We start from the raw sequence: 22827 nt of genomic DNA on the forward strand, positions 1-22827 counted from the left end.
GAATCCCACCCAGAAATATGTATCATTAGATCTAAGTGTCCTCCAGTGATCAATGTAGATATTCCATAAATCAACTATACAGTGATTGATAGTTCTAAGCATCTCCTTATTAATTTGTATGTTCAGACGGAACAAATCATTCCCATTCCTGCACATTACCATGCCAAAATGAATGCATATTAGCCGTTAGCTCCTCACAGTCAGAACTATACATTCACCAGTTAATCCCCCGACCAACCCTGTGATGTAGGCAAGTACTATTACCCCTATTACAGATATAAGTGGCTTGTCAGTGTCAGTCAGCAGTGAAACTATAGAGTTCCTGGCTCCCAGATCATTCATACTGCCTGCCAATTTAAGACATTTGTACGTGCTCTCTATAATTTTACCTGCCAGCAATCATCATGGACATCACATCTGATACAGCCATAGAAATAATAATAATACCTAGATCTTATATAGCACTTTAAGTAAATTTCAAAGTGCTTTGCAAAGGAGATCAGTATCATTATCCCCATTTTACAGATGGGGAAACTGAGGCACCGAGAGGGGCACGCAGACCTCCCAACAGTCCCAGGTCTTCCTTGCTTTGACCCCCAAAATTCTCCCTGTACCAGCTGAAGTGAACATTTACCGCATTCAAGGCTGATGGGGGGAATTACAGTTTGCCTTAGGACCCCAAATTAGGTGGCATTGTGACCTGGCACATAGGGTTGCAGCACCACTCAGGTTTGGTCCAGCTGTCCCTCTGTCTCCATCTACGGAGGGGCAGATGGGCCAAACCTAGGTGGTGCTGTGTCCTGCTTTAGCCACTTGAAATTTGCGGCGGTGTGGGGAAGTGACTTGCCCAAGCTCCCCCTGCAAGTCAGTGGCAGAGCTGGAAATAAAACCCAGGTCTCTTGAGTCCCTGTCCAGTGCTCTACCCTCAAAGCTGCTTTTGTGCAGTAGTTTTATGCTTTTTCTTTTTCTCCCCTTCCCTAGATGACATGGATGATCCAATGGAAATGGGGCTAAAGCGTGAACGCTCTGAAGAAAATTCAAAGAAAGGAAAACGTGCCAGGAACAGAGAACAGACATAGATTCTGTAAGGACTTAACCAAGATCTGCAGAATGGCAAAAAGAAGATCCAGATTCTTGTTGGGGGAATCATGTGAACAGTTAATGATTGTACTGGATGGATGGCTTGTACTATATTTAAGTGCATTTGGGAACATTTAGTTTGCACTGGCAGGTAACACATAGACCAACTAAAATCACGCCCCCCCCCACACACACGTTTATATTACTGCTCTGTGTAGACCAGCCCTAAAACTGCACTTGGTTGTGTGTGCCAACCCTACCTGTGGGCTCACAGTGCTCGATTCAGCAACGTGTACCAATGTGCATGTGGAAATGTTAAGCACGCATGCAGTCCCATTGGTTTCCATATGACTACCCATGTACTTAAAGTTAGACATGTGCTCAATACCTTGTGAAACTGGGGCTGCAACCCAGTTTTTGATAGCGGCACTAAAGGCCACCAGAGTAAGTTCCTGCAAAAATACGGGATTTTTTTGTTAATTGAATGCAAGCAAAAAGTCACTTTAAATTGAAATGTTTGTGAAATTTCAAAGAGAAGTAGAGTAGCCCATTGTCTGGTTGGGGGTTTTATTTGGGGAGGGGGTTGGTGGTTTTGTTTTAAATAGATTTTTGTTGTTGTTATTGTTGAAGTTTCTGACTTATGCAAATTAGAGTCCACAGAACAATCCACCATCATGCATGGTGTCCTCCTGTGTCTCTGGGACAACTCCTTGAGGGACTGGTGGGAAGGGCAACTCCAGCGCAATCTGGCATCTCCAAGTTCCTTCATCCCAAAGAGCCCATGAACCTAGTACGGAAATGGCACGAATCATGACAATCAACAGGCCATGGAGAGAGGCCAGACATTTCTGGTGATAATGCTGGATCATCCAGTGGCCTTTGACAATGCTCATGACAAGGCGTTGCTAGTACATCTGCAGGACCTGGCAGGAATTAATAAAATCACATATCTACACAGGCCTGAAGGGGATCAGTCCTGTCACCTCTGCTGTACAAAGTCTACATGAAGCTGCTGCGGGAAGAGATGGCATGCAGATGATATTCAGCTCTACGGTTCTTCATCAGACATACTAGTTACCAGGGGACCTGGATGAAAGCCAGTTCTCTAAAACCTATGTGGGAGAAGATGGAGGTGCTAGTTACGGAGGGAAGAATAGCTCATTGGTTTGAGTATTGGCCTGCTAAACCCAGCGTTGTGAGTTCAATCCTTGAGAGGGCCATTTGGGGATTTAGTTGGGGATTGGCCCTGCTTTGAGCAGGGGGTTGGACTAGATGACCTCCTGAGGTCTCTTCCAACCCTGATATTCTATGATTAGCAAGGAAAAGTATTTTTGAGAGGAAGCACTGGTGCAATCTGTTACTGCTCCATCTGCTCAGATGTGGTCAAAACCCAGTCTTGGGGTTTAACTAGACTCCTCACTGCTCCTAGCCATACAAACTGCATTAGTGTCCATAACATATTTGCCAACTACAGGTGGAAATGGAGGCTTGGATGTGGATCTTGCCTTGTCATAGTCAAGGTGTCAGTCATTACTCATAAGCCCCATATGGCCTAGGCCTAAAATCTCACTACCTAAAAGAGCACCTTTCCATCTCTGACCTATGCTTATAAAGAGCATTGTAACTAACTATCTTAAAGGTGACACTTGGGATAGCCAGAGATAGGACCTTTAGTAGCAGTTCAATACCTCTTAAATTCATTACCACCAGAAATGTATTGTTATGCCAATAGGTGCTGATCTCATATACATTAAATCATTGATGTATAGGCTTGAAACTCTCCATAGAAAGAGTTTAAATTAACCATATTAAGCACCCAATCAGCTAGTAAGGGGATTGTGTGGGTTAAAACACTCTCTTGTGGGCAGTTTAACACTTTCTGAAGTTCCTTTGTATTGCAAAGTGGTTGTACAGAAGGAGGGTTGATGCCCACACTCACCTTTTGAGCTATGTAGTGCGAGGTGAGCAGGTTTAGACATGGGGGTGCCCAGGTAAAGCCCAGAAGCTGAAGCAGAAGCAAGGAACAATGTGTTGAGCACAAAGATTCCAAAAGAAATGGAGACCTGAGACATCTGCTTCCTGGTCACAAAGCAGTGGTGCTTTAGCTGAAGTTTGTGCAGGAGGCAGTTACCCTTGTAGAGTTTGTGACCACTTGTTCAAGGGAACAGGACTTGGGTACATTTTGTAAATAGACAAAATCCATATCACCAATGTCTTCTCCAGGGGGAACCTGACTTAAAAGACCCTGAAATCTGCTACTGCTCGGCAAAAGGCCAACAATAATTAAATGTAAACTTGGCCACACATCCCGCTGTGCAGGCTTCCCACTTATTGAGAGTTATGATACCCTGAGCACATAGCCAACTGATCAGTCTTTCTCTGTTCTCTTGAGTGTGATGTTCGACTGTTCATATTTGGCAATGGTAGTGACTGGATTTAAGCCATGCAAAGTGCACTCAGCTACCAAAGTGATGAGTGCCTTAAATACAAAATAATTCACCATATTGGGTGACGTTATGTTTGTTTTATACACGAAAAAGCCAACTTTTTGTTTTCAGGCGGAATAACATTTATTATAGCCCCTGCTATTATTTTTCTATGCAGCTTATTTTTGGGGAGGTCTGTGTTTACATTGTGGCCAAAGTTGCCTATATTGGACACTTGCCGTCTTACTTATTGTCTTCTGCAGTTCCTTCCCCAACTGCATCCAAGCTTTTAGGGCCCTTTTACTCTGCTCTGCTCCTTTTACCCAGTGTAAATGGGCCAGAGCAAGAGTGAAGATCTCACTCTTAAATTCTAAATGACATCATGTAATAAAGGGTGACCAAGGAATGTTAATAAGAGATTGTACTGACTCCACTTAGGCTGACAACAGGTTTGAACTTGGGCCCTTCACTGCTAAAAGCACAAGAATTACTGCTTGAGCTAAAGGAATAAATTCACTAGCTGTTAAACAGTAGCAGATTCATAAACCTGTATTTTTTGGACCAGCCCGTGAAGGGAGACAAAGGCAGTTTCTTTCCTAGGGTGAGTTACATGCTTCCGCCATCTGGTGACACTCATCCTGAGAATGTGGGGGTCTACTGGAGTTGAAACCCTGCATAAGGCAACATTTTGTAACTAACCCTGCTTGGATTGATAATAAGGTTTAAACTCAAGACTTTCAATGGTTGAAACTTCACAGCTTGAGCTAAAGGACGATGTGTAAAATTTTCAAAAATCACTAAGTGAGTTAGGAGTCTAAGCCCCAGGGACTTTCAATAAAACTTACCCTCCTAAATGCTTGAGTCACTTTTGAAAATAGGACTTAGGAGCCTAGTCACTTAGCCATTTTGTAAATTGGTATCTGTAATTCATTAGCCGGACACTTTAGCAGACTTATAAATGTCTTATGTGAACCAGCCACTAGAAAGAGACAAAGGACTGCAAATTCAAATTTGGATTACAGAACCACCACTCTCTTTTAGTTTTTTCACTGTGTAATAGATTTTGTGGTTGTGAATCTTACAGATGAAGTTGCAACTTTTGTCCAGTTACGAACAGCTCTTCTCACTCACTCCAAAATTTTTCTTTGAGCCTGGAAATTTCTATACTTGGTGTCAGCACAAAGATTTTTTTTAAGTTACATGAAAATCCATTCAGCTGTTAGTAAACCAAGCAGATAATCACTGTTTCATCACCATTGAAGCAGGCCATAAATCTTTCCATTGACATTGCAATCTGTTAGATGAGGCCTGAGTTTGGTCTTTCATGGGTTTGTTTGCAAGGAGTTAACTCAAATTTGACTACACTTTAAAACTTCAACCTTCATATTGTTTGCCACTAGAATTCAAAATGCAGAATTTTGGGGAAAAAATAGTTCTAAGACATTGAAAATAGGGTTCTGGCATGTATAATAGAAAGTGTCACTGTTACAAGTTTCATAATCAGCTGTAGCACTACTAAATAATTTAGTTAGACACAATTTCAGCACTCCAGTAGATTGTCTGCAATCTATATTGACATGGAGAAGACTTATCCACAGAGTTTGAGTGGAACCTATAGTTGGACATCAAGGAGTAGATAATGTCCAGTGTGTAGTAAATCTAGTACTTTCAATCCAATTAGAGTCCAAACCTTATTTAGTATTATCTCTGGATGCAAAGAAGGCCTTTGACTGGGTAGAGTGGCAATATTTGTTTTGGCTCATTTAAAAAAATAGATTTTCAAGAAACCCTTCTGTATTGACAGACAGTCATGTATAAATCACATCAAGCAGCTTTGGTTATTAATGAGGCTAACCACCCACCTGCCCTCCATTTAGATTGCACAGAGGGGCAGAAATGTCCATCTTCCTCTCCTCACTTTGGCCTTTTGTGATCATTCCCCTCTATTTGGCATTGGTGGGGCCTCATCTGGAGTACTGTGTCCAGTTTTGGGCCCCACACTACAAGAAGGATGTGGAAAAATTGGAAAGAGTCCAGCGGAGGGCAACAAAAATGATTAGGGGGCTGGAGCACATGACTTACGAGGAGAGGCTGAGGGAACTGGGATTATTTAGTCTGCAAAAGAGACGAATGAAGGGGGATTTGATAGCTGCTTTCAACTACCTGTAAGGGGGTTCCAAAGAGGATGGATCTAGACTGTTCTCAGTGGTACCAGAGGACAGAACAAGGAGTAATGGTCTCAAGTTGCAGTGTGGGAGGTTTAGGTTGGATATTAGGAAAACTTTTTCACTAGGAGGGCAGTGAAGCACTGGAATGGGTTACCTAGGGAGGTGGTGGAATCTCCTTCCTTAGAGGTTTTTAAGGTCAGGCTTGATAAAGCCCTGGCTGGGATGATTTAGTTGGGGATTGGTCCTGCTTTGAGCAGGAGGTTGGACTAGATGACCTCCTGAGGTCCCTTCCAACCCTGATATTCTATGATTCTATGATGCTTTCCTTGAATTCCTATGCATACTGGATTAGAATATATCCATTAAAGAGCAAAGGGAGTCAGGCTTGGGAAAGTTGCCCCTGTCACGCTGTCTGGAGTGGCTCACAAATGTGAGTGCCTACCTCAGGGCACACTGTCAGAAAACAGGCAGATGCCCCAACCTGGTGGTGTGCTCTATAATTAGATTTCACCTAGCAGTGACAAATGTAAACTCCTGGATCACTATACCAGTCTTACTATAGAGTCACAGACAGTCCCCTTAGACTCTCCAGTCTATCTTGCCACCCAGACAAACTAGACTTTGTGATAAAAGGTCACTTAAACCAAAAATCACACCTCACCAGTCCCAAGGGACCAGTCATTTACCCCAGATCAACTGGTACTCAACTTTTACACCAAAGACAATGCTGGCAGCCAATTCTTTAGTAAACTAACTAAAGGTTTATTAGCTAAGAAAAGGAAATGAGTTATTGAGAGGTTAAAGCAGGTAAAATATATGCACAGGTAAGTCACTGTTTGTAATTCCAAATGGTGGCAATGATGTAATAAACTGCCAGTTTCCCAAAATTCTTTTCAGGGTACCCAGATTGTCGCTGGGGATCTCCACTTTGCATCTGGAACACTTCCCTGTAAGAGTCCAGAGACAAAAGATCTTTCCTTGAATCCATTCTTACAGCTTATTCTCACAGAAGACAAGCTGACAGGGTCACTCACTACCCACATGGACTTTTCCTTTGATGCTGATGAGTGAGGAATGCACTTAGAGTCTTTGACCACCGGTCATCACACACAGTGGTCACTTGCTTTGAAATTAACACTTTTCTGTTAGGTTTCAGAGTAGCAGCCGTGTTAGTCTGTATCCGGAAAAAAAACAGGAGTACTTGTGGCACCTTAAAGACTAACAAATTTATTTTAGCATGAGCTTTCGTGAGCTAAAGTTCACTTCTTCGGATGCATAGAATGGAACACACAGACAGGAGATATTTATACATACAGAGAACATGAAAAGGTGGAAGTATGCATACCAACAGGCAGAGTCTAATCAATTGAGATGAGCTATCGTTAGCAGGAGGAAAAAAAACTTTTTGAAGTGATAATTAAGATGGCCCATAGAAGGTGTGAGGAGAACTTAACATAGGGAAATAGATTCAATTGGTGTAATGACCCAACCATTCCCAGTCTTTGTTTAGACCACAGTTAATAGTATCTAGTTTGCATATTAATTCAAGTTCAGCAGTCTCTCTTTGGAGTCTGTTTTTGAAGTTTTTTTGTTGCAAAATTGCCACCTTCAAGTCTGTCACTGAGTGGTTAGAAAGGCAGGAAAAAGACATGTGCAGGAGGTGGATCTGCTCCAGTGGTTGCACAGGGAAAGTGTGTGGCTTGCAGTCTTGATTGGAAAGTTCATGGGAAAAAAGTACAGTTGCTTTGTGATTCTTTCTTTCCCTGTTCCTTTCTCTGCTCTTCACTAGACGAAGGGGCTGGATTTCCTGACACTGGCTGGCTTGGGAAGGGTAAGCATTTGCAGTGGTTTGCTTCTCCCTTTCCATGCAGGCATCATCTTCTATCTTAGTATATAATGTATTTCTGTTTGGATTACATCCCAGTCCTGTAGGTATAAGTCCACAAATTTCAGGTGCAGCAGAAATTCTAGCTGGTTCTTAAGGTCCAATGGTAGTACAAATGTTCTGGGTCCATGTTCATAGCTCACCAAAACCCCTCCATTCAGCAATAGCTAGAGGGGTGAGCAGCAACACCAACATCTCTCTGGCATAGATTGTTGGATTGCCACCACAGGACTGGGAAGCCACCTCCTTTTTCCAGTCTGGTACTTTCAGAACTGCTGTTTTCTCTGTCTAGTTGATGGCCAGGCTTAAAAAAAGAGAGTGGGAACCATTAACATTGCCCCTAAAATAAATGCATGCCCCCAGCCCACCGACCCAATCACACACTTAAAGACATTACATTTTTTTAAAAACCTATTATTTCATACTACCTAAAATTTTAAGCATGTGCTCCTTTCTGAGGGACTGCAAACGTTATCTGAGAAATAAGGATAATGAAACAACTGCATTCCTTAAATGCCAAAAAGTGTCTGTACTGTGGCCTTCAACAGCAAAGTTATGTTATGTCGGACGATTTTTTACCTGCTTTGAAGGGAAAGAAAAAATATAATGCTGCTCTTGTGATTGACTTGGCAGGACCTTTGGCTGAGAAGGATGAGTCCATTCTACCTGGGAGCCAGGAGCAGCAGCCCAGGGACAGTAGGAGCAGAGGGAGTACACTTGAGGACCTGCTCATTGGCATCGACAGGAGTCAGAAGCAATTTGACTTTATGAGAGGAAGGGAGGAATGGGCTGCTGAGTGGGAGGAACATTTTCGCTAGAGGCAGGAGTCAATAATGGAGCAGGACACTCGGTAAAGGGAACAGGAGCTTGCCCAAAGGGACCGGAAGCATGTCCTGTTGCAGACCCAGGTACAAGTGGTAGTGGAAAGGATTCAGTCCTGCCTGCCACAATAGCCACTGCCAATGTCTGGGAACTGGCACCTCCTCCTCATCCACCATCTATTCCTCCTCCAGCATCTGCAACGCAGGGTGCTGCTGAGATGGAGGATTCAAACCCCACCCCCAGTGACAAGACAGGGGCTGCAGGACTCCAGGCACAGCAGCCTGCACTGGCACCCAGAGCCCCTACTAGGAGAAGCCCTGTGACCATGTAGGAGGGGAACAATGAGCCTGACTGAGACTGTGCCTGAAGGCTGTTGTGTGTCCCACCCCCAAACCACATGCAAGAGATGCCCCCTGTTTGTCCCCCTGGACTCAATAGCATAGCTAGGGGGGAAGCGGGGGAGCAGCCACTCCCCACTGAGCACATTCCCCAAAAGTGGCGCCTTTTTAATTTTTACACTCACCCCAGCAGTCCGGATCTTCGGTGGCAATTTGGTGGCAGGTCCTTCAGCCACTCCAGGTCTTCGGCGGCGGGTCCTTCAGCCGCTCCGGGTCTTCGGCGGCAAGACTTGGGTTTTTTCTTTTTTTTTTTCCTTCGCTGCTTCGGCACCTTTTTTCATGTGTTTGCTCCCCCTGCTAGTAGAACCTGGCTATGCCACTGCCCGGACTGTTTTCTGCAGCCATTTCCCCCTTCTCTGGGGGAAAGGGAGTTCAAGGCCAACAACACAAGGTCATAGACATCATAGTTTCAATGTTCTGAGGGAGTCTGATCTGTTTTGCTTTCTTTCACAGTTGCTTTTAAAAATAAGTTCAGAGTTATGCTACATTCACTAGTTTCAGTAAATGTTATTTTTGTTTACTTATGTGTGGACCCTTCATTCTGGCTATGATGAAAGGGTAAATTGTTTTGTGTTGTCCCCTCCTCCCCCGCTTTAGACCCCACCAATCAGTACCGTGAGTCACATAACTCCCCTGGGTAGAAAACTGAAGGTCCTTTCTGTCTCTCCCAACCCACCCCAACTCCCTCTCCTGTCCAGGTATATGTGACTAGAACATACTAAACTGGAGACATGTGGAAAGTGCAACGTGCATGGAAATGACAGATACATTTATTAACTGGGGAAGAAAAAGAAAAGGGTGGATAAAGTTCCCTGTGAGTTTGACAACACTGAGAACAGGAAAAATAAATTGAAGTAACCGAACAGCACTAAAATGACCTCTCCTCAACCCACTCCCCCAACCACCCCTGCAAACCATGACTGCTTTGAACCATGGGGTTACTCACAGTTAACAGCCAGTAAGTGCCCTTATCCCCAAACCCTACAGTTGCCAGAATCCAGTTGTAAAAGTTCCTCTCAACCCCTTCAACTGTTGTCAAGGTCCTACTAGCACTGAATAATTCCCTCTAGACTTGGTCTGCCTAACAATTGTAAACATTAACAGAAAATGAAAAAATAATAAATGCAATTTAACTGGGCAGCAGGGCCAGCTTTAGGCCGATTCCCCCGAATTGAGCCCTGCGCCTAAGAGGGCCCCACGCCCTAAAGAAGAGCGCCTCTCTTAGGTGCCTTTTTAATTTTTACTCACCCGACGACAGTCCGGGTTTTCAGCGGCACTTCAGCAGTGGGTCCTTCACTCGCTCCAGGTCTTCGGCGGCAGGTCCTTCAGTGACAAGAGCGAGTGAAGGACCCGCCGCCGAAGTGTCACGGAAGACCCGGACCGCCGCCAGGTATTCAAATCAGGCCCCACGCTTCCTAAAGCTGGCCTTGCTGGGCAGATACCCTTGGCAAAACAATCACAAACCAAAAGATGTCATGCCTGCTGAGGGGCCTGTGATGGGCTGGGTCACAGAAATCCTCTTGGGACTGCCACTTGATGTGCTGAGACTACCTCTGAGCCCGTTTTCCCTGGCAGCTTGGGACTTCAGTACCCTGTCTTGTTGAGCCAGACACGCTAGCACAGACCCAGGTGTGAACCATGTCCCCCAAAAGCTGCAGGCTTAACTGAAAAGAGCTTAAGAAGTGCTCCTGTCTCCAACACCCAGATATCCAGCTCCCAATGGGGTTCAAACCCCAAATAAATCCATTTTACTCTGTATAAAGCTTATACAGGGTAAACTCATAAATTGTTCTCCCTCTAGAACACTGATAGAGGGATATGCACAGCTGTTTGCTCCCCCAGGTATTAATTACTTGCTCTGGGTTAATTAATAAGAAAAAAGTGATTTTATTAAGTATAACAAGTAGGATTTATGTGGTTCCAAGTAATAACAGACAGAACAAAGTAAGTTACCTAGCAAAAGAAAATAAAAAATGCGTGTCTAAGTCTAATACATTAAGAAACTGATTACAGATAAAATCTCACCCTCAGAGATGTTCCAATAAGCTTCTTTCAGAGACAGGACTCCTTTCTAGTCTGGGCCCAATCCTTTCCCCGGTACAGTCCTTGTTCCAGCTCAGGTGGTAGCTAGGGGATTTCTCATGACTGCAGCATCTTTTGTTCTGTTCTACCCCCTTATATGCCTTTGGCACAAGGCGGGAATCTTTTGTCTCTTTGGGTCTCCATCCTTCCTTCTAAATAGAAAAGCACCAGGTTTAAGATGGATTCCAGTACTAGGTGACATGGTCACATGTCCTGTGAGACCCCAAGCCTTCATCTTTCCCAGCCTGACTCACAGGAAGGGTTGCAAATAAACAGAGCCAGCTATAATCAATTGTCCTAATTGATGGGAGCCATCAAGATTCTAAACCACCATAAACCACTTTGCATAACTATAATAGAACCTCGGAGTTGTAATTTACGTTCCTAGTTTCAGATACAAGAATGACACAGTCATACAAATAGGATGAACACACTCAGTAGATTATAAGCTTTGTAATGATACCTTACAGGAGACCTTTTGCATGAAGCATATTCCAGTTACATTATATTCACACTCATTAGCATATTTTCATAACATCATATGAAATGCAATGTCACACCCTCCTTCTGAACTTACTGCCAGAGATTTGGACACTGTCCATAGTGGAGGGCGTATACCTAAAATTCCTCTTTGGGCTCCCCTCTGGGGCAGACACTCCTGTTTCCCCCAAAAGGGAAGATGACCCTGATCCAGCTGTGGGCTCACAGCTACCAGCTATGACAGACCTTTCACTGGCCAGCAAAATCCTCCCCTCACCCCCTGCTTACACTCAAGTTGGGCTTGCTTCCAGCTACAGAGTCCTGGGGGTCTGTTCCCACTGCAGCAGTCACCAGGACCCCAACTTTCACCCCCAGGATACATGTCTCTGTGCACCTCTTCCACTCCATTACAACCAGTTCATGCTTCTGGGTCTCAATTTCTTTGTCTTTTAAGTCATAGAATCATAGAATCTCAGGGTTGGAAGGGACCTCAGGAGGTCATCTAGTCCAACCCGCTGCTCAAAGCAGGACCAAACCCAACTAAATCATCGCAGCCAGGGCTTTGTCAAGCCTGACCTTAAAAACCTCTAAGGAAGGAGATTCCACCACCTCCCTAGGTAACCCATTCCAGTTCTTCACCACCCTACTAGTGAAAAAGTTTTTCCTAATGTCCAACCTAAATCTCCCCCTCTGCAACTTGATACCATTACTCCTTGTTCTGTCATCTTCTACCACTGAGAACAGTCTAGATCCATCCTCTTTGGAACCCCCTTTCAGGTAGTTGAAAGCAGCTATCAAATCCCCCCTCATTCTTCTCTTCCGCAGGCTAAACAATCCCAGTTCCCTCAGCCTCTCCTCATAAGTCATGTGCTCCAGCCCCCTAATCATTTTTGTTGCCCTCCGCTGGACTCTCTCCAATTTATCCACATCCTTCTTGTAGTGTGGGCCCCAAAACTGGACACAGTACTCCAAATGAGGCCTCACCAGTGCTGAATAGAGGGGAATGATCACATCCCTCGATCTGCTGGAAATGCCCCTACTTATACAACCCAAAATGCCATTAGCTTTCTTGGCAACAAGGGCACACTGTTGACTCATATTCAGCTTTTCGTCCACTGTAACCCCTAGGTCCTTTTGTGCAGAACTGCTGCCCAGCCATTCGGTCCCTAGTCTGTAGCAGTGCATGGGATTCTTCCGTCCTAAGTGCAGGACTCTGCACTTGTCCTTGTTGAACCTCATCATATTTCTTTTGGCCCAATCCTCTAATGTGTCTAGGTCCCTCTGTATCCTATCCCTACCCTCCAGCGTATCAACCACTCCTCCCAGTTTAGTGTCATCAGCAAACTTGCTAAGGGTGCAGTCCACACCATCCACCAGATCGTTAATGAAGATATTGAACAAAACCGGCCCCAGCACCGACCCTTGGGACACTCCACTTGATACCGGCTGCCAACTAGACATGGAACCATTGATCACTACCCGTTGAGCCCGACCATCTAGCCAGTTTTCTATCCACCTTACCGTCCATTCATCCAGCCCATACTTCTTTAACTTGCTGGCAAGAATACTGTGGGAGACTGTATCAAAAGCTTTGCTAAAGTCCAGAAATAGCACATCCACTGCTTTCTCCTCATCCACAGAGCCGGTTATCTCATCATAGAAGGCAATTAGGTGAGTCAGGCATGATTTGCCCTTGGTGAATCCATGCTGACTGTTCCTGATCACTTTCCCCTCCTTTAAGTGGTTCAGGATTGATTCCTTGAGGACCTGTTCCATGATTTTTCCAGGGACTGAGGTGAGACTGACTGGCCTGTAGTTCCTTGGATCTTCTTTCTTCCCTTTTTTAAAGATGGGCACTACATTAGCTTTTTTCCAGTCATCCGGGACCTCCCCCGATCGCCATGATTTTTCAAAGATAATGGCCAATGGCTCTGCAATCTCATCGGCCAACTCCTTTAGCACCCTCGGATGCAGTGCATCCGGCCCCATGGACTTGTGCTCATCCAGCTTTTCTAAATAGTCCCGAACTACTTCTTTCTCCACAGAGAGCTGGTCACCTCCTCCCCATACCATGCTGCAGAGTGCAGCTGTCTGGGAGCTGACCTTGTCTGTGAAGACAGAGGCAAAAAAAGCATTGAGTACACTAGCTTTCTCCACATCCTCTGTCACTAGGTTCCCTCCCTCATTCAGCAAGGGGCCCACACTTTCCTTGACTTTCTTCTTGTTGCTAACATACCTGAAAAAACCCTTCTTGTTACTCCTAACATCTCCGGCTAGCTGCAACTCCAAGTGTGATTTGGCCTTCCTAATTTCACTCCTGCATGCCTGAACAATACCTTTATACTCCTCCCTGGTTATTTGCCCAATCTTCCACTTCTTGTAAGCTGTTTTTTTGTGTTTAAGACGAGCAAGGATTTCACTGTTAAGCCAAGCTGGTCGCCTGCCATATTTACTTTTCTTCCTACACATCGGGATGGTTTGTTCCTGCAACCTCAATAAGGATTCTTTAAAATACAGCCAGCTTTCCTCGACTCCTTTCCCCATCATGTTATTCTCCCAGGGGACCTTGCCCATCAGTTCCCTGAGGGAGTCGAAGTCTGCTTTTCTGAAGTCCAGGGTCTCTGTTCTACTGCTCTCCTTTCTTCCTTGTGTCAGGATCCTGAACTCGACCATCTCATGGTCACTGCCTCCCAGGTTCCCATCCACTATTGCTTCCTCTACTATTTCTTCTCTGTTTGTGAGCAGCAGGTCAAGAAGAGCTTTTCCCCTAGTTGGTTCCTCCAGCACTTGCACCAGGAAATTGTCCCCTACACTTTCCAGAAACTTCCTGGATTGTCTGTGCACTGCTGTATTGCTCTCCCAGCAGATATCGGGGTGATTAAAGTCACCCATGAGAACCAGGGCCTGTGATCTAGCAACTTCTGTTAGTTGCTGGAAGAAAGCCTCGTCCACCTCATCGTCTGGTGGTCTGTAGCAGACTCCCACCACGACATTACCCTTGTTGTTCATACTTCTAAATTTAATCCAGAGACTCTCAGGTTTTTCTGCAGTTTCATACTGGAGCTCTGAGCAGTCATACTGCTCTCTTACATACAACACAACTCCCCCACCTTTTCTGCCCTGCCTATCCTTCCTGAACAGTTTATATCCATCCATGACAGTACTCCAATCATGTGAGTTATCCCACCAAGTCTCTGTTATTCCAATTACATCATAATTCCTTCACTGTGCCAGGACTTCTAGTTCTCCCTGCTTGTTCCCCAGGCTTCTTGCATTTGTGTATAGGCATGTAAGATAACTCCCTGATCGTCCTGCTGTCCCTCTTGCACTCACCTACTTGTGCTTTCTCCTGATATCCCACTTCCCCACTTACCTCGGGGCTTTGGTCTCCTTCCCCCAGTGAACCTAGTTTAAAGCCCTCCTCACTAGGTTAGCCAGCCTGCTTGCAAAGATGCTCTTCCCTCTCTTCATGAGGTGGAGCCCGTCTCTGCCTAGCAATCCTTCTTCTTGGAAGACCATCCCATGGTCAAAGAATCCAAACCCTTCTCTCCGACACCATCTGCGTAGCCATTAGTTGATTTCCACGATTCGACGGTCTCTACCCCGGCCTTTTCCTGCCACAGGGAGGATAGACGAGAACACCACTTGCGCCTCAAACTCCTTTATCCTTCTTCCCAGAGCTACGTAGTCTGCAGTGATACGCTCAAGGTCATTCTTGGCAGTATCATTGGTGCCCACGTGGAGAAGCAGGAAGGGGTAGTGATTCGAGGGCTTGATGAGTCTCGGCAGTCTCTCCGTCACATCGTGAATCCTAGCCCCTGGCAAGCAGCACACCTCTCGGTTTTCCCGGTCAGGGCGGCAGATAGATGACTCAGTCCCCCTGAGGAGAGAGTCCCCGACCACCACCACCCTCCTCCTCCTCCTCTTGGGAGTGGTGGTCGTGGAACCCCCATCCCTAGGACGGTGCATCTCATGCCTTCCAATCAGTGGAGTCTCCTTCTGCTCTGTTCCCTCAGATGTATCATCCACTCCACTCTCTGCACTAGTACCTGCAGAGAGAACATGAAAACGGTTGCTCACCTGCATCTGTGTTTCTGGTACATGGACATTTCTGGTACTCTTTCCCCTTCTGGAAGTCACATGCCGCCAATTATCCTCGCTGGCCTTCTGTCCCCGCTGCGTAGCCTGCTCTGAATCTTCGGAACATTGTGCCCGCTGAAGCTGATCCTGACGTCTATCCAGGAAATCCTCATTTTCTTTTATGGAACGCAGGGTTGATATTCGTTTCTCCAGACCTTGAATCTTCTCTTCCAATATGGAGATCAGCTTGCACTTTGTACAGACAAAGTCGCTTCTATCCTGTGGAAGGAAGACAAACATGGCGCATCCTGTGCTGGTCACAACAGCGGATCGCTCAGCATCCATAGTCTCTTCCTTCTCCGAGCTTCCTTACTTGTGGCGGACGCAACTCAGAGAAACCTGCGAGAGGGAGGCCTCAGTAGGCTCTCTCCAGGCGAAATCCCAGGCAAACTCCTTCTGTTTGCCTCTCTGCTGTTCGCTGCTCAGCTGGTTCGCAGCTGACTGCCTTTTTATAAGTCAGGCCCAGCTGGAACAAAGCACTCCCAATTCACACTGTTCAAACAAGCAAGCAATCAAACAATCAAGCACATGGTCAAACTGCCAAACTGTCCCCTCAACAGACACTCAGATACTCACCAGCGCAGTCCCCCTAATGCAGCACTTAGAGTACCTCTGCTCAGACAGATCCCAGGCAAACTCCTTCTGTTTGCCTCTCTGCTGTTTGCAGCAGAGAGGCAAGGGTTTGCTGGTGTGCGGCCCCTTGTCTGGCTGCTTCTACCCCATGGCAGCCTTTTCCCGGGCAAATTGTGTATCCACTTCCATTTGTCTCCCTTGAGACTGTCACTCGATGGGCTGGGATACCACTGAGAACCCCTTCCTGCCAGAACAAATGCCCCTCCACTCCTGTCTTGCTGAGTTAGACACTCCAGTCAGCTTCAGCACAGACCCAGAGGTGGGGCCACACCCCTCTGCAGTTCACTGAAACTGAGAGTTCACACTCAGCTCAGGGCCTTCTTAGTTAACAGAGACTTTCCCAGCACCCAGTGATCAGCTTTCTGGGCAATTTGCAACTTGTGCAGTTCTAGCTTCTTCTGATCTTCACTCTTACTTATTTTGTTTACTTTTCTATCCCTATTTCTCTTACCTGAAATAAGCAAACAGAAAATAACAAACTGGTAACCACTTTGTCTGTTCTCCAGCCACCACACTTAAAACTTACTTAAAATCACTACCAGTATCTCAAAGCAATCAGCTGTGCACAGATCCTGCTCGACTACGCCACTGTGACAGGTTGGGTCACAGAAACCCCCTTGGGACTGTCACCTGATGTGCTGAGACTCCCTCTGAGCCCATTTTCCCTGGCAGCTTCAGACTTCAGTACCCTGTCTTGTTGAGCCAGACACACTAGCCTGCTGCAAACACAGACCCAGGTGTGAACCACGTCCCCCAAAAGCTGCAGACTTAACTGAAAACAGCTTAAGAAGTGCTCCTGTCTCCAGTACCCAGATAAATCCATTTTACCCTGTATAAAGCTTATACAGGGTAAACTCATAAATTGTTCTCCCTCTAGAACACTGATAGAGAGATATGCACAGCTGTTTGCTCCCCCAGGCATTAATTACTTGCTCTGGGTAAGTGATTTTATTAAGTATAACAAGTAGGATTTAAGTGGTTCCAAGTAATAACAGACAGAACAAAGTAAGTTACCAAGCAAAATAAAATAAAACACACAAGTCTAAGCCTAATACATTAAGAAACTGATTACAGATATCAGAGGGGTAGCCGTGTTAGTCTGGATCTGTAAAAGCGGCCACAGAACTCTTGCCGTGATTACAGATCTCACCCTCAGAGATGTTCCAATAAGTTTCTTTCAAAGACTAGACTCCTTTCTAGTCTGAGCCCAATCCTTGGTACAGTCCTTGTTCCAGCTCAGGTGGTAGCTAGGGGATTTCTCATGACTGCCGTCTCCTTTGTTCTGTTCCACCCTCTCATATACCTTTGGCACAAGGTGGGAATCTTTTGTCTCTTTGGGTCCCCGTCCCTCCTTCTAAATCGAAAAGCACTAGGTTTAAGATGGATTCCAGTACCAAGTGACATGGTCACATGTCCTGTGAGACCCCCAAGCCTTCATTCTTCCTGGCCTGACTCACAGGAAGGCTTGCAAGTAAACAGAGCCATCTACAGTCAGGTGTCCTAGCTGATGGGAGCCATCAGAATTCTAAACCACCATTAATGGTCCACACTTTGCATAACTACAATAGGACCTCAGAGTTATATTTTATATTCCTAGTTTCAGATACAAGAATGATACATTCATACAAATAGGATGAACACACTCAGTAGATTATAAGCTTTGTAATGATACCTTACAAGAGACCTTTTGCATGAAGCATATTCCAGTTACATTATATTCACACTCATTAACATATTTTCATAACATCATATGGAGTGTAAAGTCACAGGGCCCTGCCCCATTTACCTGTAATGAGTCATTACCTAAACAACCAGCTAATGAAAGATGGTGAGAGGGTAACTAAACTGTGTGTTGAAACTCAAGTGAGTGGGAATGTTCCCTCTTGTGTTATTACAGCAGCTGGAAGGAGTGTGATATTGAATGGTACTGCCTTTAGACGGACGGAAATAAGCCTGCTGGATATTGGGTGGCATCCTAATACTGAATACTTGATATCTTTATACACAAGAAATCCTACGCTGTTAACATGTTTGTCCTCTCCACTGTAATAGAGTACATGGCCTTCTTCTGTTAATGCCTCTCCAAAATTCTTCTCAGAGATTCCTAGGAGGTGCCAGTTGTATTGTTCCATTGGTACAAGTCTATGCTTCTTAGAACAGACTACGACAATGAACAAATTGAAAATTTTTAAAATCAGCTCCAAGACATTGTTGATAAGGTACACAAGAAAGATGTCCTGATTGTACAGGGAGATTGGAATGGTAAAGTGGGTACTAACGCACTGGCAGATTGGTGAGATTATTGTGGCCCTTTCTGTAATGCAGTAACCAATGAGAGAGGACTGAGAATTTTAGAGTTTGTCAGCTATAACAATCTGGTTCTTGCAAACACATTAGGAGCACAAAAAGCATCCAGATGATCAACGTGGCATGCACCTGATGGTTTACATCACAGTCAGTTCGATTACATCAGGGGTTCTCAAACTGGGGGTCGGGACCCCTCGGGGGTCATGAGGTTATTTCATGGGGGGTCGTGAGCTGTCAACCTCCACCCCAAGCCCCACTTTGCCTCCAGCATTTATAATGGGGTTAAATATATAAAAAAGTGTTCTTAATTTATAAGGGGGAGTCACACTCAGAGGCTTGCTATGTGAAAGGGGTCACCAGTAAAAAAGTTTGAGAGCCACTGAACTACATCATGGTGCAAACCCGATTTTGTTCCGGGATCAACAGAGCTAAAACAAGGAGCTTCCCTGGTGCTAATATTGGAAGTGATCATGACCCTTGTGATGCTAAACTGCGGCTAAGGAAAATCGTTAGGCCAAAGTTCACCAGAATGAAGTCTGACTTAGAAAGACTTAGAGATGGAAGCATTGCAGAGTCATTCCAAGCAATGATCATGAGAAAATTTGCTCCGCTGCTTGCTCTAGAGGAAGATGTAGAAACAATGATCAACAATTTCAATGCTGTAATGAATGAGGCAGCCATGGACATTTTTGGGAAACACCATAAGAAGACAAAACCTTGGGTCACAAATGAAAAACTACAAATGTGTGACATCAGAAGAGAACTCAAGAGAGAAAAGAACAGCACTGAGGGAGCTGATAAATACAGAGCGATTGGCAGAAAGATCAAGAAAGGAATGAAGGTGGCTGTCACGGAGTCGCCGGGCGATGCTCTGGAACTGCTCCCCACAAAGCCAGTCAGGACTTTGGGGAGCCTCCTCTCCCTTGGAGCAGACTGTCTTCAGGGCAAGAATCTCACACGGCTTCACCTCCTGGGACTCTCCCTGGAGCATTCAGCATATGCCTCTCCGTGCGCTTCCCACAGTGAGTCCACCCAGGCGGGGTCCTGGGGAAGCCAGAGGGTCCTGCACACACCCCCACTTCACTTCGCAGTCAGACGTGACTCTTAGCAAGCCAGTAAAACAGAGGTTTATTAGATGACAGGAACACGGTCTAAAACAGAGAGTGTATGTACAGAGAACAGGACCCCTCAGCCGGGTCCATTCTGGGGCCCAGCGAGGCAGACAACCCCATCTGCCCTCACTTCCTATCCCCAGCCAGCCCCAAACTGAAACCCCCTCCAGCCCCTCCTTTCAGGCCTTTTTCTCTTACCCGGGCCAGGAGGTCACCTGATCTCTTTGTTCACCTTTAGCCATCTCCTTGCAAGGGGAGGAAGGGCCTCAGCCATTTGTTGCTAGGATACAAAGTGTCAGCAATTTATGCACACTGGAGACTTAAGAAATCCATAGGGGAAACTGAGGCACCCACACAGTATTCAGAGGAAACATTAAGAACAGTCCCACTTCATCACAGTGGCCAAGGAGATATGGGTTGAAAAACAATGCTCTAAAATTGAAGAGTGTATCAATAATATAAATAGCAAATGAGCCTTCCAGATTGTAAAAGATCTGATGGAGGAATCATAGAATATCAGGGTTGGAGAGGACCTCAGGAGATCATGTAGTCCAACCCCCTGCTCAAAGCAGGACCAATCTCCTGACAGATTTTTACCCCAGTTCCCTAAATGGCACCCTTGAGAATTGAACTCACAACTGGGGGTTTAGCAGGCCAATCCTCAAACCACTGAGCTATCCCCCCAGAAGGAGGAAAGATGGACCAAAGCTAATGCAATTCGAGACAAAGAAGGGACCAGTGTTACAGAAGAAAAAGACATCATCAATAGGTGGACAAATTACTGCTTTGATCGATACAACCACCAGACAGATGGAAATCCTAGTGTCCTAGACAGCTCAGACTCAACAGAGGAGTATGACTTTCCAACACTGCATGAAGAAGTGGAGTCAGCTGTGAAGTCACTCAAGAACGGAAAGGCTACAGGTATTGATAACATCCCAGCCAAACTGATGAAATTTGGAGGAGAAATAGTAATAAATGTACTCAGCAAGATCTGCAACAATATCTGGCAGACCGGTGAGTGGCCCTCCAGGTGGACACAGTCACTAATCATCACTCTGCCAAAGAAAGGCAACCTGCAATTGTGTCAAAATTACCGGACTATAAGATTAATTAGCCATCCCAGCAAAGTGATGTTAAAAGTCATATTGAACAGATTGAAGCCACAGGCGGAGAATATCATCCCTGAAGAACAGGCTGGCTTTTGTGCTGGAATAAGTACCACAGAACAGATTTTCAATCTTCGTGTTCTATGTGAGAAGTACTTACAACACCAGTCATTGTTGACTTCAAGAAGGCATTTGACACAAAACTTTCTGGGCAACCATGAAGAAGTACAATGTTGGTCGTCAGGCTGCCCAGAGGATTCAATGGGCCTGGAGCAAAGCAATTTCGGGGTCCCCTTCCATAAAAAAAAGTTGCAATACTATAGAATACTATATTCTCATGGGGGGCCCCTGTGGGGCCCAGGGCCTGGGGCAAATTGCCCCACTTGCTCCCCCCCAACCCCCGGGCGGCCCTGTTGGTCATAAGCTTATTTTTACCATTAAACAACTGTATGTCAAGGCCAGCAGTGCAGTTCTTGTCAATGGTACAATAGGAGAATGGTTTTGCACCACTGTGGAGTCCAACAAGGCTGCCTTATCTTGCCCACACAGTTCAACATCTATTTGGAGAGCATAATGACTGATGCCCTAGGCGATCACATATGCACAGTCAGCATAGGGGACGAACCATCTCAAATCTTCGATTCGCTGATGACATTGACAGCCTGGCAGGTAGCGAAGATGAACTTGTCAACCTTGTGAAACGATTGGATGAAACCTCCACAAAATACAGTATGGAAATCAGTGCAGAGAAAACCAAGCTGATGACAAACAAACATAACAGGATCAGCTCACATATCACTGTCAGTGGACAAGAGCTGGAGACAGTGAAACAGTTCAAGTATTTGGGGGAAATCATCACAGATGAAGGATCAAAGGCAGAAATTATGGCAAGAACTGCGCAAACAACAGCAACAGTGGCAAAGCTAAAGCCAGTTTGGAGGAACAAGAACATCTCCCTGGAATCCAAACTGAAACTGCTGCACGCATTGGTCATCTCCATTTTTGTGTATGTGTGTGAGACATGGACCCTTACAGCAGAACTTGAACAGAAAATACAGGTAGTGGAGATGAGATACTTCCATAAAATCCTGGGCATCTCCTACTTTGACCACATCACTAATGAAGAGGTCCGTAACATCATCACCCAATGTGCTGGGTCATATGAAAATCTCCTGACAACCGTGAAGAAGCACAAGCTGAAGTGGTACGGCCATGTAACAAGATCATCTGGCCAATCCAAGATCATCCTCCAAGGGACAGTACAGGGGAAGAGAAGAAGAGTTAGACAGAAGAAGAGATGGACTGACAAAATAAAAGAGTGGACAGTAATGGACTTTGCTGAGACTCAAGCACTGACACACAATCGTCAGGGGTGGAGACAATTGGTTGATTGCTTGTCAATGATGGTGCCCCAATGATCAATGCAATTATGTTAGTGATGATAGTGATGATGATGATGATGATGATGGAAGGGGTGTGGTGCTTTGTTTGGGACCAGGCTGAGGTCACCCCCAGCCTGCTCACTGTTCCAAGATGTAAGCACAAATTACATCCAGGATTTCCCTGGCCTGCTGTGATCCAGCACCAGTATGAAAGTTTACTAGATCAGTCTGTCGGTAAAGGCTTTGCAAACCAGTCCTGTCCTGTGACCACTCTGTCCTTAAGTAGCTGCCTTTAGTCTCACAAATATTATGAAGCGCACAGCACGCCACAATAATGTGGACAGAATTGGCCACATTGGCATCCAACTAAGTGTGCATGCATCACCAACGAGCCTTCAGCCATCCAAAGGCACACACCACTACCATCCTGAAACTGTAGTTTGTAGTTGATTTCATGTTTTTCAGGACCATTGATGTCAGGGTAGGTTTTCATTAGCCAGAGCAGGAGCAGGTATATGGGGTCTCCCAGAATAACCATGGGCACAGAGACACCATTCAAAACCATGTCATTTTTGGGAATAAAGTCTCTTCCTCCCCTTTTAAATATACCATAGTCTCAATCTCCTCAGCGCCCTGACATCATGAACCTTTCCTGTGTATCCAAACCCCAGCGTTCATGAACCTGCCTTTGTGATCCATTAAGTCTTGAAGCACGAGTGAATAGTAATCTTTTCGATTGACATATTCACTCACTCCTTTCGGTGGGCAAAGCATGGGGATGTAGGTGCTATTGATGGCCCCCA

At 45.4% G+C, this 22827-nt stretch overlaps 1 protein-coding gene across 3 annotated transcripts in view; it reads left to right on the top strand.

The window, feature by feature from the left end:
• LOC123369320 (cryptochrome-1-like) overlaps positions 1 to 9195 on the top strand; it is a 55097-nt gene extending 45902 nt beyond the window's left edge. For 2 of the 3 annotated variants that reach the window (XM_045014769.1, XM_045014766.1), the window contains exon 12: positions 982 to 1701. In XM_045014769.1, coding sequence (XP_044870704.1) covers positions 982 to 1079 — 98 coding nt within the window. In that variant the 3' untranslated portion in view covers positions 1080 to 1701. Of the gene's footprint in view, positions 1 to 981; positions 1702 to 8192 lie in introns of those variants that run through there. The other variant, XM_045014768.1, reaches the window with a different exon arrangement.
• The last annotated feature ends 13632 nt before the right edge of the window (positions 9196 to 22827 follow it).

This window comes from Mauremys mutica, chromosome 4 (genome assembly GCF_020497125.1).
Source record: "Mauremys mutica isolate MM-2020 ecotype Southern chromosome 4, ASM2049712v1, whole genome shotgun sequence".
NCBI classification, from domain to species: Eukaryota; Metazoa; Chordata; order Testudines; family Geoemydidae; genus Mauremys; species Mauremys mutica.